General features: G+C 43.2%; 1 protein-coding gene across 1 annotated transcript; it reads left to right on the forward strand.

Moving 5' to 3' along the window:
• The first annotated feature begins 12,245 nt into the window (after positions 1 to 12,245).
• Positions 12,246 to 14,113, forward strand: LOC112069613 (transcription factor JunB). The gene has a single exon (XM_024136967.2). The coding sequence runs from the start codon at positions 12,619 to 12,621 to the stop codon at positions 13,597 to 13,599; it is 981 nt and encodes a 326-aa protein (XP_023992735.1). The 5' UTR covers positions 12,246 to 12,618; the 3' UTR covers positions 13,600 to 14,113.
• The last annotated feature ends 2,531 nt before the right edge of the window (positions 14,114 to 16,644 follow it).

Genomic DNA, 16,644 nt, shown 5'->3' on the forward strand with positions numbered 1-16,644 from the left:
ACCTGGGAAATGTCTCCACGAGGGAGAATATTCTTTGTTTTACTTTCCTTGTGGGGACTTGATTTCAGGTACCCACAAGGATAGTAATACAAGCGCACACAGACACCCTTTAAACCCCCTATGCTCCTTTGAAACCCCTCTTTTAAAGTCACTGAGATCTCTTCTTCTAGCCATGGTTGCCAAAATAATGGGTAAGTYGGCATTTTTATACATGACCCTAAGCATGAGTCGTTAATTGCTTAATTAACTCAGGAACTACACCTGTGTGGAAGCACCTGCTTTCAATATACAGTACATTGTATCCCTCATTTACTCAAGTGTTTCCTTTATTTTGGCAGTTACCTGACAAATGTGATTGTACATTATATATGTTATGCATTACTGTGGCTTACAGTATAGACTGTATGTAAAGGATTTGTACTGACTGGCCTCCAAATGTCCAAAACCAAAATATTTGCCACAAGTAAACAATGCACAATTAAATTTTGATTTGTGCCAAAACAAGACCATGAAATTGCCAGAGAGAGTCTATATTTGGAGCGGAGCTTCCTAAATGCACTACTTAAGGTAAAATGTGAGGTAATTACCGTGCCACACACAGACCGCAGACTGCTAATTGAGCTGCATGTGGTAGTCCCAGCCCGTCTCCACCCTACAGAACCTCCACCGCTGTTAACACCAACCTTTTATTTATTTATTTTTATTTTACCTTTGTTGAACCAGGTAGGCAAGTTGAGAACAAGTTCTCATTTACAACTGCAACCTTGGAGGGTAACCTTCACAACATCACCTCACTGAACCAAAGGCTCTGCCCGGAACTATCGTCTGACGTGAAAAAAAAACTGGAACATTGTCATGGCACAGAGTGGAGATGAGAGCAATAATTCTGAGCTTTAGTTMTTATGTGTGTTTGTGCTTGCGAGYCAGCGTATGGATATATGCATGTGTGGGTGTGGGAGGGGAATTGATCGTTTTTACATGCACTACTTTACTTGAGGACAACCATGTCTGGGCTTGTTTAAGACATGCTCAATTCAAGGCCTTGGGAATGACACTCGGTTACAAAATCACACACGGCTCCCTTGGGCTTTACAGGAGTTGCAGACGTGGCCAAAGTCAGATCTTTTTGGTTTTGTGTGTTTGCAAAAAAGTGCTTTTGCCTCCAGAAACTGCTGGCACTGTGGTTCCTTTTATAGGCCTACTGTTTCTAAACTCTGATATTTTGTGAGACATTTCATTGCACATTATGTTTGTGCAGTCTTTAGATGTATGATGTGTTTACATTTGTTTTGAGTTTCCGGTTACAATGGGTGTGTGAGTTGTAACTTACTCACTGCARCATCATCCCCTCTCACTCTTTATCGCTCCCTCTCCCCAGCCAATGACGTCTTCCCTTTGAAGGTCATGACCTCAAAATCTCTATCACCCATGAAGGGATTCCCTGGCCAGCAGGTCAATGCTATGATGATGAGTTAACACTGCCAACTTTCCACAGCAGCTCAGCCAGTTCAGACGGCCAAGGTGAGATATCAGGAAACAGACCAGACTCTGGGAGTGGATGTGACTCCACTAAACATCAACAACTYCTGACTGAGAACGAAGCCTCTCCACAGCGTGCCACAGAGTGATCGTCAGGTCACACATACATTTTTGATTTGTCTAAGGGGCTCTTTGAGTTTTTTTAATTTATGAGATCTGGTTTGTAATGAAAGCCGTAAATCAGTAGGCTGCTGCTTTGAAAAGTGCCTGGGTCGGCAGAACCTCCTAAGGGAGAAATAACTCCCAGAGTGCTGTATAAATTATGTTATTATAAAACCCCACTTTATGAGCACCGTATGKCCTGACATGGKAATAARCTTGTGGCATTCACTTTTAATAAAAAACAAAGGCMCATTTCAGCCATGTGGAAMATAGAGAACTAGCAAAAACAAATGGATAACATTCGTGCCGGGCCAAACCGTAACTAAGCGGACCAACTCAAAGGAAATCACAAAAAAAACAGAAAGAGTCAGCAGAAGAKRAAGACAGYGATCAAACATGCGATTGGATTTGGAGGGAAGAGAAAAATCCTCTTATCTTTGATTTGTCTATTCTAAGTCATGGGAACAAAATCTTGTCTCTCCCTCGCTCTCTCACTCACACACTCCTCTATCTCTCTCACATGCATGCAGAGACACAGAAAAATCAGGAGACAATTGTTTTATCATGCTATGCTCGCTCACCCCCGCATTCTCGTGTTACAATAAATGTTCTCTTGCGCTACAGGCTCTTTGCCTTTTAACTTGTAGTTCTGTATAGGCCAAGCTCATTAAGAGCACATTCAGCCTTCATTATYATGATTATACACCACTTCACTAACAGAATAATGAACGGAGAGAGCGCTACATGATAGAGCAGAGGAGGAGGGGGACAGAGCCATGAGGTAAAGAGAATGTGTTGACCTCTGGCGCTGACATCACTGACCCCCACCTATAGCTGACTAACAGGACCTCTCCGTCCTGGTTGGCCGAGCAGAGGGACGGTTACCCTGGGGCATGCCCCCGATACCCTGGCCAYCTACCTGACTCACTTCTCCTACAGGCTCCTTTAGGTTGAGAGAGCTTGGCGAGTGTGGTACTATGCAAAGGAGAAAGGCTGGCTAGATTTAGCTTTGCCCCATTAGCTGCTTTAGCCAGTGCTAAAGCATGGGGCCGCGTTTCTGCCCAACAGGCTTTTCCCTTTTTATCAAAAGGATGTGAGCAAAAGGTTGTGACAGGCCTAGAATGGGCTGCAGAGGCTGCTYGTCTCCAGGGGTAAAGCCTGTCTTGTCCTTTCCTGACTTAAACAAGACTTGACTTTGCAGTAGCTGAACCTGAGAATTACAGAATCATGGAACCACCCATCAGTTAGTAAGCACGATGAACTGGGGGTGAGCAGATGAAACCGGGATTCTCTCTGTGCCGTCCATTGGCCAACCATGACATCAATAGATGCCAATCGATCGACATGAGTTTAAGCTGTTTGGATCAACAGTTTGAACTTGAGAAAAACACCATTGTAACCATCATGTGATGTTGTTGATGATGATAATGATGATGGATGGTTCTATTTATAGCCTCACAACACTGACCACAGAAGACAACAACAGCATGAGAGGCACCATTGTGTCCTAATGGGAGAATCACCCACTCAGTCAAGAGTCAGCCGAGAGGGCATTCACAACCCCCATCCAACCAAGCATGTCATTCTTTCCCTCTCTCTTCCCTCTCTCTCCCCTCTTTCCCTCACCACTCTCTTTTGCTGACTGGGTGTTCTGCAGAGTATGAAGGACAGTGAAAAGACTTTGAAGACTTGTTGGTATCGGGGATTTGACCTCTGATTGGCACAGACTCCTCCAGCCAGGGTGAGTCAGAGAGCGGGAGCTTCCAGCCAATCAGAGCCCGGGACAGTGGCTGAGGCTGTTGTGAGCCGAGACTGACAATAGCAGGGTTGTGAGGAGGTGGAGAGGGACAATGGGATGGTTGTGAAGAGGTGGTGTGGAGGGCTGAAGACTCAGATCAGTGTCTTATTGTGAGAGCCTGCTTTGTCTGGGGTGCCTTTGGAAAAGTCCCACATTCCCCATTTTCCAGGGATTTCTTCCCCTGGAGGTAATATTGCATAACARMGKGAATGGAAAAACTGAGGAATAGAGTTATGCATGTCTACCTACTGGTTAGTAMGRTKGAGGTTATATRCAACCGTGWTATTATCACTGTATATYGGTCAATGACTATTAGACTAATCCTAGTTAACGTTTTTCTCATAACCATTGTAAAGAAGAAAACAGATATTGTAATAGTTTGAACTATAGCTAACTTTTGAAGTGAATGCTAACATGGACAACATCAAACAGTCTCTCCATATGGTGCAGTGAGTAAAAGCCCCGATGCTTAGTTCATCATAGATAATTACACTCCTTGTAATAAAGCTCTTGAAAATGTCAATACAATAAAACAAGCAGATGTTATCATGTGCAGGAGTAATTTTCGATACTGAAAAACAATATATGCAGAAAGGAAATAATGATCACGTTATCCTCCTCTTTCCCTGCAGATGTTCACACGGCTGCACGGGCATCTGTTGTAACACATACTGTTGTACACACACAGTTTGAACTCTTACCGTAAATGACTTACACCCCACCCCTTAAGGCTTGCCTTTCCCAAACTCACCCAGGAGAAACAGCAGGTAACATTGAGTTGGCCTTCATCCATGGGATCCCAACCGTGTAAACCATGTCTCTTCCCAAGAGGCCTGCCCCTCCTATCTCAGAGAGTTTACAGGAAAAACACAATTACACATGGCACAAGACAAGTACAAACACTGAATAAAATAGAATAGAGATTTCAGAAGACATATTATAAAAAGGTTGTTGATTCCAATCTCTATGTAAACAGAGTGGGCTGATGAAGCACATTGTTCTGTTATAATGATTTATACATGGGAAGTGGTACAGCACATGGTTCTGTTATATGATTTTTACATGGGAAGTGGTACAGCACATTGTTTGCTTATATATATTTATTACATGGGAAGGTGGTACAGCACATTGTTCTGTGTATAATGATTTATTACATGGGAAGTGGTACAGCACATTGTTCTGTGTATAATGATTTTATACATGGGAAGGTGGTACAGCACATTGTTCTTATAATGATTTTATTACATGGGAATGTGTACAGCCATGTTCTGTTATAATGATTTTTACATGGAATGACACACATGTTCTGTTATAATGATTTTTAATACATGGGAAGTGTACAGCACATTGTTCTGTTATAATGATTTTATTACATGGGAAGGTGGGTACAGCACATTGTTCTGTTATAAGATTTATTACATGGGAAGGGGTACAGCACATTGTTCTGTTATAATGATTTATTACATGGGAAGTGGTACAGCACATTGTTCTGTTATAATGATTTATTACATGGGAAGGTGGTACAGCACATTGTGCTGTTATAATGATTTTATTACATGGGAAGGTGGTACAGCACATGTTCTGTTATAATGTTTTATTACATGGAGGTGGTACAGCACATTGTTCTGTTATAATGATTTATTACATGGGGAAGTGGTACAGCACATTGTTCTGTTATAATGATTTTATTACATGGGAAGGTGGTACAGCACATTGCATATACAACTGAAAGTGTGCATTCAATAACCAGTTTTCTGTGTCCTTCTTGCCCACATTCATCCCCTTCCCTCTGGATAACCTGGGACGATAAACGTGTTAGAGTAAGGTGTGCAGTGGCAGCATGTACTTCATGGGTGTTATGGGAAACACACACTACGCTGAACCCCACTGGGCTGCAGTCAATGCAAATGCCACCAGGAGCTGAGGTCAAAACTCTACCACAATGAATGCATTAAACCAAAACCAACCTGACCAGATCTAGCAGAGACAGAATAGAATGTATGAGGGAGGTGGCAGTTTGGGACTGTTAACGTTGCCAGTAACTGTTTTCCTCTGTTAGGGTCTATTCCCATGGATACTGACAAAAAGGCAGACTCAATAATAGTTTTTTAAATACTTTAAAGTTACCAGAAAGACAGACATTATATAGGCATCATTCAGGATACGAAATAAAGCAGTGGCAAGCCACAGCTTCAAGTTTCAACATGGGCTCTGGATAATTCGATTTCAAGTGTCACGTAAAATCATGACAATAATGTGCAGTTCTTGAGTTTGTGTGCTAACATAYCACAGTGATCAGTTATCCTRTAGCCTCGTGAGAAGTTGGACCACAGGCCTAAACATGACAACAGTATTTTCTTAACAAATATATGTGCTGACTGTGCCATTCACATTAAATACATGTTGACGCAGGTTGCTGTTTCTGGTTTGTTCCAAGATGGTAAATGTGTTGAAAGCTTAACCCAGCCCCTTCGCTCCAGCACAGCTCTACTAACCCYTGTGAATGAGGGTGCCAAGAATTGTGATATCAACACAACACCGAAATTCTAGGTTTGAATATGCTTAAGATAAYGGACATGGATTTTTCAAGTAAGCRCCRGATGCATGCATGAGTTAGTGAGACAAAGCGGTTACATTTCARTGTCATGTTCTTTGAACCACAATGYGATCTGCAGGTTTGAGCCGTGTTTGTGTGGGTGATGGAAAGATTACACACGAGACAAAGGCACCCTTCTCATCAACCAAAACTGGTGCACTGTGGGGGAATCACATTTCCCTCCTCTCAAAATCCACTGAGTTGGGATGGGGAGTAAACAGAAACTGATCTGCAGAAAGACAAATCAAATGTGGTTTATTGGGACAAACTATGGGTCAAATTCAACCTGAGCACTGGAGCAATTTATCGAACAAGATTCTGCTTGTAGCCTGGCTTATCTTCCCATTGTTTGACATTGCCTTTGAATCCAATCTATGATGAAAGGAATATCCAAATGCAGCACAAAAAGTTCTAACACAGCAGACTAGATGGAGTTGTTCATTATATTAGTTACAGGTAGAAGGTGTCTTTTAGGTGATGGAGAGTGGCAAAAACCTCTCCCATTCTCACACAGTCAATCAGCTCACACAGACAGGGTGCCAGTTACAATGACTCTGCTCTGTGTGACACTGACCGGTGGCGAAACCAATTAAGCCACAACAGTTGAGGATACCCCCTATGATCCTCGACTTCTGGGACAAATTGTATCACTCTCTGAGCAGTCATGAAAGACATACAGCGTATTCGGAAAGTATTCATAAACCCTTCCCTTTTTCCACATTTTGTTACGTTACAGCCTTATTCTAAGATTGATTGAATAAAACATTTTCCTCATCAATCTACACACAATACCCCATAATGACAAAGTGAAAACAAGTTTTTAGGACATTTTTGAAAACAGAAATACCTTATTTACATAAGTATTCAGACCCTTTGCTATGAGATTCGAAATTGAGCTCAGGTGCATCCTGRTTCRKRTGATCATCCTTGAGATGTTTCTACAACTTGATTGGAGTTCCTCTGTGGTAAATTCAATTGATTGGGCATGATTTGGAAAGGCACACACCTGTCTATATAAGGTCCCACAGTTGACAGTGCTTGTCAGAGCAAAATCCAAGCCATGAGGTCGAAGTAATTGTCTGTAGAGCTCCGAGACAGGATTGTGTCGAGGCACAGATCTGGGGAAGGGTATAAAAAATATCTGCAGCATTGAAGGTCCCCAAGAACACAGTGGCCTCCATCATTCTTAATTGGAAGAAGTTTGGAAACACCAAGACTCTTCCTAGAACTGGCTGCCTGGCCAAACTGGGCAATCGGGGGAGAAGGGCCTKGGTCAGGGAGGTGACCAAGAACCCGAGTTCCTCTGTGTAGATGGGAGAACCTTATTGAAGGACAACCATCTCTGCAGCACTCCACCAATCAGGACTTTATAGTAGAGTGGCCAGACAGAAGCCACTCCTCAGTAAAATGCAAGACAGGCGAATTGGAGTTTGGCCTGAATGCCAAGCGTCACGTCTGAAGGAAACCTGGCACCATCCCTACGGTGAAGCATGGTGGTGGCAGCATCATGCTGTAGGGATGTTTTTCAGCGGCAAGGACTGGGAGACTAGTCAGGATCGAGGAAAAGATCAACGGAGCAAAGTACAGAGCGATCCTTGATGAAAACCTGCTCCAGAGCACTCAGGACCTCAGACTGGGTGAAGGTTCACCTTCCAATAGGACAATGACCCTAAGCACACAGCCAAGACAACGCAGGAGTGGCTTCGGGACAAGCCTCTGAATGTCCTTGGTTGGCCCAGCCAGAGCCTGGACTTGAACCCGATCGAACATCTCTGGAGAGAAAATAGCTGTGCAGCAACGCTCCCCATCCAACCTGACAGAGCTTGAGGAGATATACTACTATACCCAATATGGCGTAGCAGTAGGACATGTGTGTTTTGTCTTTGTCTTATCCCATGTCTTGTAAATAGCCTGTCTTTTTCATATATATCTTAATCTCACTTTCTATCTACGAACTAAAAATACTTTCCTGCAAACCGCCTCACCCAATGTGGCACGGATCTGCTATTTTTATTCCTTATAACTGGAACTTCCATCAGGAGCTAGCCAGCTACCTACTAGTCTTTGTTAGCCACGACTAGCGGTCTTCACCTTTTTCCCGGTCACCAGCCAGCCAGCCTTAGCTCGGACAACACCTGCCTGTCTTGCACAGCGCGATATCAACCCAGAGCATATCGGCCTGCTTTTCTCTACCACATCACCGGATTCCTGCCGCTCTGGATCATTACAGCAGATCATRGCAGCTAGCTAGCTGCAAACTAGTGGCTACTGTTAGCTAACGCCTCTGTCCCGAAGCAAGCACCAGCTAGCCTTGAGCTAGGCCCATATACCAGCTAATTCTAGGGCTACAATACCTCCTTTGCCAATTGGCCTGGACCCATTATTGTCGACACAGAGCCCCGATGTTCCATCACAACTGGACTGCCGACATGATCGCCCGATGTGGTCTCAACAGGCCATTCTGTTACGATGTCGCCGAAGAACCATCTACTAGCCCCGGCCTGCTAGCTTTTCTGAATGCTGTGTCCCCTGCTTGCCTAGCGTAGTAGTGACTACCGAACGGCACCCTGACTCACCTATTGCTGCTCTTTTGACCCTATGATCACTCGGCTACACAGCTGATACCCCCTGGACTCTTTCAATAACACGGTACCTCATTTTGTTTACCTGTCGGCCCCAGCCTCAAACTCAAACTCTCCTTCACCCAAATCCAGATAGCTGATGTTCTGAAAGAGCTGCAAAATCTGGACCCCTACAAATCAGCTGGGCTAGACAATCTGGACCCTCTCTTTCTAAAATGATCCGCTGCAATTGTTGCAACCCCTATTACTAGCCTGTTCAACCTCTCTTTCGTATCGTCTGAGATCCCTAAAGATTGGAAAGCTGCCGCAGTCATCCCCCTCTTCAAAGGGGGAGACACTCGAGACGCAAACTGTTACAGACCTATATCTATCCTAACCTGCCTTTCTAAAGTCTTCGAAAGCCATGTAAAAAACAGATCACCAACCATTTCGAATCCCACCGTACCTTCTCCGCTATGCAATCTGGTTTCTGAGCGGGTCATGGGTGCACCTCAGCCACGCTCAAGGTCCTAAACGATATCCTAACCGCCATCGATAAAAAACAATACTCTGCAGCCGTCTTCATCGACCTTCATCGACCAAGGCTTTCGACTCTGTCAATCACCGCATTCTTATCGGCAGACTCAACAGCCTTGGTTTCTCAAATGACTGCCTCGCCTGGTTCACCAACTACTTCTCAGACAGAGTTCAGTGTGTCAAATCGGAGGTACTGTTGTCCGGACCTCTGGACGTCTCTATGGGGGTGCCACATTAAATTCTCGGGCCGACTCTTTTCTGTATACATCAATGATGTTGCTCTTGCTGCTGGTGATTCTCTGATCCACCTCTACACAGACGACACCATTCTGTATACTTCTGGCCCTTCTTTGGACACTGTGTTAACAACCCTCCAGACGAGCTTCAATGCCATACAACTCTCCTTCCGTGGCCTCCAACTGCTCTTAAATGCAAGTAAAACTAAATGCAAGTAAAACTAAATGCATGCTTTTCAACCGATCGCTGCACGCACCCGCCCGCCCGTCGAACGTCACTACTCTGGACGGTTCTGACTTAGAATATGTGGACAACTACAAATACCTAGGTGTCTGGTTAGACTGTAAACTCTCCTTCCAGACTCACATTAAGAATCTCCAATCCATAATAAAATCTAGAATCGGCTTCCTATTTCGCAACAAAGCATCCTTCACTCATGCTGCCAAAAATACCCTCGTAAAACTGACCCTCCTACCGATCCTTGAATGCGGCGATGTCATTTACAAAATAGCCTCCAACACTCTACTCGGCAATTTGGATGTAGTTTATCACAGTGCCATCCGTTTTGTCACCAAAGCCCCATATACTACCCACCACTGCGACCTGTATGCTCTCGTTGGCTGCCCTCGCTTCTTATTCATCGCRAAACCCACTGGCTCCAGGTCATCTATAAGTCTTTGATAGGTAAAGCCCCGCCTTATCTCAGCTGACTGGGCACCATAGCAGCACCCACCTGTAGCACGCGCCACAGCAGGTATATTTCACTGGTCATCCCCAAAGCCAACTCCTGCTTTGGCCGCCTTTCCTTCCCAGTTTTCTGCTGCCAATGACTGGAACGAATTGCAAAAATCACTGAAGCTGGAGTCTTATATCTCCCTCACTAACTTTAAGCATCAGCTGTCAGAGCAGCTTATCGATCATCACACCTGTACACAGCCCATCTGTAAATAGCCCACCCAACTACCTCATCCCCATATTGTTATTTAGTTGCTCCTTTGCACCCCAGTATCTCTACTTGCACATTCATCTTCTGCACATCTATCACTCCAGTATTTAATTGCTAAATTGTAATTATTTTGCCACTATGGCCTATTTTTTACCTCCCTAACCGCCTTACCTCCCTAATCTTACTACATTTGCACACACTGTATATAGATTTTTCTATTGTGTTATTGACTGTACGTTTGTTTATCCCATGTGTAACTCTGTGTTGTCTGTGTTGCACTGCTTTGCTTTATATTGGCCAGGTCGCAGATGTAAATGAGAACTTGTTCTCAATTAGCCTACCTGGTTAAATAAAAGTGAAATAAAAAAATAAAAAAGATCTGCAGAGAAGAATGGGAGAAACTCCCCAAATACAGGTGTGCCAAGCGTGTAGCGTCATACCCAAGACTAGAGGCTGTAATCACTGCCAGAGGTGCTTCAACAAAGTACTGAGTAAAGTGTCTGAATACTTAAGTAAATGTGATATTTCTGTTTTTTTTATACATTTGCAAACATTTCTAAAAACTTGTTTCTAAAAACTTGTTTCTAAAAACAATAATAAACATTATTGTGTGTAGATTGACGAGAAAAACAACAACAATTTAATKKATTTTAGAATAAGGCTGTAACATAACAAAATGTGGAAAAGGTCAAATGGTCTGAATACTTTCCGAATGTACTGTACATAAGATGAGAAAGGCAATATCGCTGCTAAAATTGGAAAACAATGAATTATTAATMTTAACTGATTAATTAAAATTAAATAAGACTCGTGGGGTACATTAAATCAATTGATAACCATGAACTCATTAAAGGAGTTTGTCTTCCAACAATACAAAATGTAGCTGAGAAATATTTGCTTTCATCTAAAATTATTCAAACAAAAAGTCCCTAGCTGTCACACGGATGAGCTTTATACCACAGTAATGCTGCTGGAATGAGGCTGAGGGGGGCCTTTAGCTTCCCAGTTCTCTCAGAGGAACTAACGTGTCGGCATGCCCAAATATGGAACGCAGATTTTCTCCTCAGAACGAAGTACACGATCCCACCATAGTACATCAATATATATATAGTTAATACATGGTATACATTATGTGGTCTCCACGGTTACGTTAACCCCATCGCGGCATTGTTCATCACATTTGCACACGGAACAATTAAATATAATTTCAGCAGAACATTAGGCTAATAGCTATCCCTGCTACATGCAATTCATCAAACAAACTTTCTGTAAAATTAACAAGTGAATTGCAACTCATCTTAAAGGCCTACACAATATAGCGTCCACATAATATGTAGGCTTAGGCAGCGCAGCTCAGCGTCAGATGGACAATGCCTATCAATTTGTAACAATGTAACAACGTGGACAGTGCAACATCACAGTAACGTAGTCTACTGTAGTTACAATGTAACAGTCAGATCACAAAACAACATATATCAACAGCCTACGAACATGTTGACAAATTAGTCTAAACCTTGTTGTGCATTAGTCTGCACAGCGATTTCAATAAATTAGGTGAAGAATGTATCGAAGTATATTCTTAATCCAGCCCTGCTTCACTGTTCACTTTTCTTGCCTACATGAGCGTGTTAACTATCGGTTTACAATCAAAGAGGTTCCTGGCACTCGCGTCATAACCCTGACGTTATGTTGTTGGGCGTGCACAAATAGTTTCTACCCAATCAATTCCCTTTGCCAATCTTGACAGCATGTGTGTGGGCTAATTCGTTTTGCGTGGTCAMTGCACCGGGTGGGTGGAGATTTCGTTTATGGACCAATGGAATAGTCTAAAATATATAGACTCCGCTCACCCGGGGCACCGGGCCATGCAACACGAACTCGCCCAATGTTTGGTGTGTATATAAAACGGCATGTTACTAGCTGCTCACTCAGAGTGAATTTATCACATAGAACAACATACCGGGAACGCAACCTTATGTGGGTATAAAGTTAAGTGTTTTCTTATACAAGGTTGAAAAAGACAGTTCAAGACATTGGATCACGTCAATACTGCGGTCATTCATCTGTAGACAGCCTTCGTGGACCACTGCTCTGTTCTACATCTTGGATTTTCCCTCACACTTTTAGAAGTTAAATTCTTTTTAGTTTTGAACTTGGGTCATTGCTGAAAAAGATCTTTGCTGAAAAAGAAGACAGGTGCTTGCGTTGATGCGTAGCCTACTTTTGGCTGACACCGTCATTTGTTGACCAATATCCCGAGACTGTTTAAACACAACTGGTAAGCTCACTTTCCTACGACTTTATGTCTACAAAAATGGAGCAGCCTTTTTATCATGACGACTCTTTTCTCTCGGCCTACGGCCACTCTGATGCTGCATTGCACGACTACAAACACCTAAAGCAGAATATGAATTTGAACATGACAGATCCATATCGCAACCTCAAGTCTGACTTGTACCAAGCAGCGCACCAGGACGTCGGGTCACTGAAGCTTGCTTCCCCCGAACTCGAAAGGCTTATCATCCAAAACAGTAACGGTATAATTACTACTCCCACCCCAGGCCAGTACTTCTACAACCGGAGCATCACCGATGAGCAGGAGGGCTTTGCGGAGGGCTTCGTGAAAGCCCTGGACGAGCTCCACAAGATAAACCATATGCCCATGGCCCCGCCCAACGTGTCTATTGGAGCGGGTGGTGTGACGACCTGTTCGGTGGCGGCCTCTAGTGTCTTCGGCTCCTCCCTGCAGCCCGAGCCTCCAATCTACACAACACTGAACGCTTATTGCCCAAACACTAACCTCTCTTCCGCATCCAGTTACCCCAGTACCACCATCAACTACTTACCGCCGCTCCACCAGCAGAGCCATCACCAACAGACCTCGACGCACGCGTCACACCCCTTTCAGTACTCTCTACCTGGCGCTGGGGTCCATCCACAGCGCCTTGTGGCTTTCAAAGAAGAACCACAAACCGTCCCTGATCTACACAGCAGCGACGATTCCCCGCCAATGTCCCCAATCGACATGGAAAACCAAGAGATAATCAAGGCCGAGAGGAAGAGGCTTAGAAACCGACTAGCAGCAACCAAATGCCGGCGCCGCAAACTAGAGCGCATCTCCCGACTGGAGGACAAGGTGAAAGTTCTGAAGTCGGACAATGCTGGGCTCTCCAATACGGCGACTGTGCTTCGTGAACAAGTCGCCCAGCTCAAACAGAAAGTCCTGACACATGTAAGCAGCGGCTGTCAACTAATGTTGACGAGCAAAATGGAGGCATTTTAAATGGAGAGGCGAGGGCATTACGCAGAGTAATTCATGATTTAGAAGTGACAACACTGGAGGAATGTTCTACATGAACAGCACTGCAATAAGCCATATACCGGCAGGCTATTGTTGGTAATGACAATACGGCCACAGGCTGTGTGTAGGCTACTCTCATTTCGGGTAAAAGACTGACAGAAATGGTACTTCCGGATGCTGGACACCGCACAAGGGACCATATAATCCAAATACATGACAACAGGAACAGCATCCAGACTGAACATAGACACTAACACTGAGTGACTAGAAAAACAAACCAGAGACCACTTGATAGGCTGGTTTTGATACCTAATCAATGGAAATGTTATTGTATTGTTTGTAATTTTGCATATCGTCATGCAATGCTGCATTCATTAAATGTGTAAGTTATTTTGTTTGCCAGGTTGATCCTGACAAATTAATATTTTTGTCATGTTTACAATGTATTTTTTTATTTGTGCTATGTATATTTAAGTAAAGTCTCTTTTCAAAACGATTTTGGCTTCATGTTTGTCTGGTGTCATTATGCCATCCATGGTGTTTGATAGAAATGCGATTTAGAAATTGTTGTTCGTTGAAGTAGGGTATCTGCACAGAGGATTTTACACATTTACTGAAGTCTCGTGTTATGCCTAAACAACAACCTTAAGCGTGTGAATTAAATGGCTAGTTTTCATTGAAGATAGGTTTAGATCATGCTACTTTACAGTGATAAATTCAAAGCAATCGATGCCATTAGACTACATTCAGCGCCTTCATGTCCATAACGTCAGCGCGTTGCGTTACCTTTCCTTTACGCACAGCGTGTCCATATAGGGACATTTTTGGTAGAGCTTACGTCACTGTGAGCGAAGATTTCTGGGAACCCCCGCCTTCCTTGCAAATTGGTTTCATTCCACTTCATCTAACACTTTGTATCAATATGATGGTTTGGCTGAACGGAATTTCCAAAATGATTATTGAAACTCAGCTGGCTCATAGGGTACTTAAGAACTGCGATAAGGAGCATGACAAGGGAAACAAACTTTGACCAGATATGGACTTGGCACAGTCATAATTTCGCAAGGGTTATCAATAAATGACTACAAAGTTCAGCTACTAACTTTTCTTGACTATTTTAAATTACAGTATATTACTACATTTTTCTTATGGCATGAAGTGGTCTACCACTAGACAAAAATATTCAGTCATCCCATATTCAAGGTGTCTGTCCACAGTCCATCAATTCTCTGGTTGGATCATCTATTTGTATAAAGACTGATATCCAATGGCCACCAGCTCATTCTGGGCACATTGTTTCCCATGATGCCCAGCCAGGGTAACTAAACATGGTGGTTGCGTACACACCACAGTTAAGACAGATTCGGGTCTTATATTTGAATGAGTGCACATGGAAGGAAGTGACAGTGGCCTTTGGAATGCCGGGGGTGTTTAAAGATGCCACACCGCTTGGCAGAGCAGTAGAAGTGAGTGGGCATCTGGTGTGTGAGAGCATCTGTGTGTATGGTTGGGTTGGCGTTGCCAAGGACAAGAACATTGTGGGGACATCAGAGAAATATGTGAGGCCCTGTTCTCTTTGAATTGAGTCAGGGATATGGGAAAAGTCCCAGTAAAGTCGAGTTAATTGAGGATTAGTCATCATACATTAACTTCTTATCCAAACAGTTTTTTAAATTCAAGCCCTTCAAAGTTGGCAACAGTTGCAACTCCTGTTGTTTTGCGGTCTTTGGCAGAGTTATTGAGTATGCACAAGCTGCTCTCAGGAAACCAGGAGGGGAATTCTGTCCTGTTAAGCCGTTAATGATGTAGGCTACAGCAGCCAGCTAGGCAAACAACCCAGCCAGCCTGCTCTCCACGACCTTCAGCACACTTCAGAAGAAAATAAAATAAAACCACTTCAAAAGAATCGCTGAACACTGGGTTTTTGACACACTTTCTCACCTCAGCTGTTTGAGAGAGGTTAAAACYTTTTCATTTTTTTATGCCCCAATATGGAAAATATCAGCTACGACACCTATGTGTACTCCATTTGTGTATCTTTCAGTTTAAATAGTCCTACTAGTATTCATAAAAACAAGTGCAGTTTCTGTGTTTTAGTACAAAAATCTTGTGTAAGAGTTTCTATTTATTTTTATTTTGTTATAACACATACATAATTCAAATGTGACAATCAAGAGCTAAGGTGTCCTAATTTAACCCTTCTCTCTCCTATACCAATTTCTTGTACTTTTCTATTGTTTTCACTTCTCGACACATTGGTGGGAGCATAAATGTTCCATTGTCAGATGGAACCAATGTTTTTTGGATACTTGATTTCTCAGATCCCACCAAGGGGGAAATACATAAAAACATGGTGTTAACAGGGTTATTTATGTATAGGCCTACACAATATGTATAAATACACACGCACAACCTGCCCATTTCAGCTTCTCGCTACCACAGCCCACAACCATCAGTGTCTGTGGGAACATCTGTGATGCAAGTGATGACGTATGAAGATCTGGGGTGGGTTTATTTTCCTCCCCTCTAGCCCACTTTCACTSCTACAGGCCTCACTCTCTCGCTCCATCTCCCACATTTCTCTCGCATCATACATATTCCTCCCACCTCACCATGGCCATCTGAGCTTCTTTCAATAATTACATAACTCATTTCAGAGACATTTAGGCCTACGTAGGACAATGCAGATTGAATGGGATTTTGCATGCTGAATGTCTATGTAAAGGCGACATAGGTCTTCAATAGGAATCGTCTAAAACACTACTACAAACTTTTTCCATCTATCTCAAACCGAGTGAGGTAATCCCATAATCTTTTAAAGACAGTCAATTTGTGATAAATAGTAGTCTACATAATGTCTGGTTTCTCAGTCCCATGTGTCACCAGAGGAGTAAGTTAAGTTGTAATAGAATGGAGTTGATATGCAGTGTACACTGTGCAGCTCACCATTAATGACCTCTGCAACACAGGGAACAGATTATAACCTCTTCTGAGACATGCAGGGTTCACTATCACCCTGGGAGATAC

Source organism: Salvelinus sp. IW2-2015, unplaced genomic scaffold (genome assembly GCF_002910315.2).
Source record: "Salvelinus sp. IW2-2015 unplaced genomic scaffold, ASM291031v2 Un_scaffold1058, whole genome shotgun sequence".
Taxonomy (NCBI): Eukaryota; Metazoa; Chordata; class Actinopteri; order Salmoniformes; family Salmonidae; genus Salvelinus; species Salvelinus sp. IW2-2015.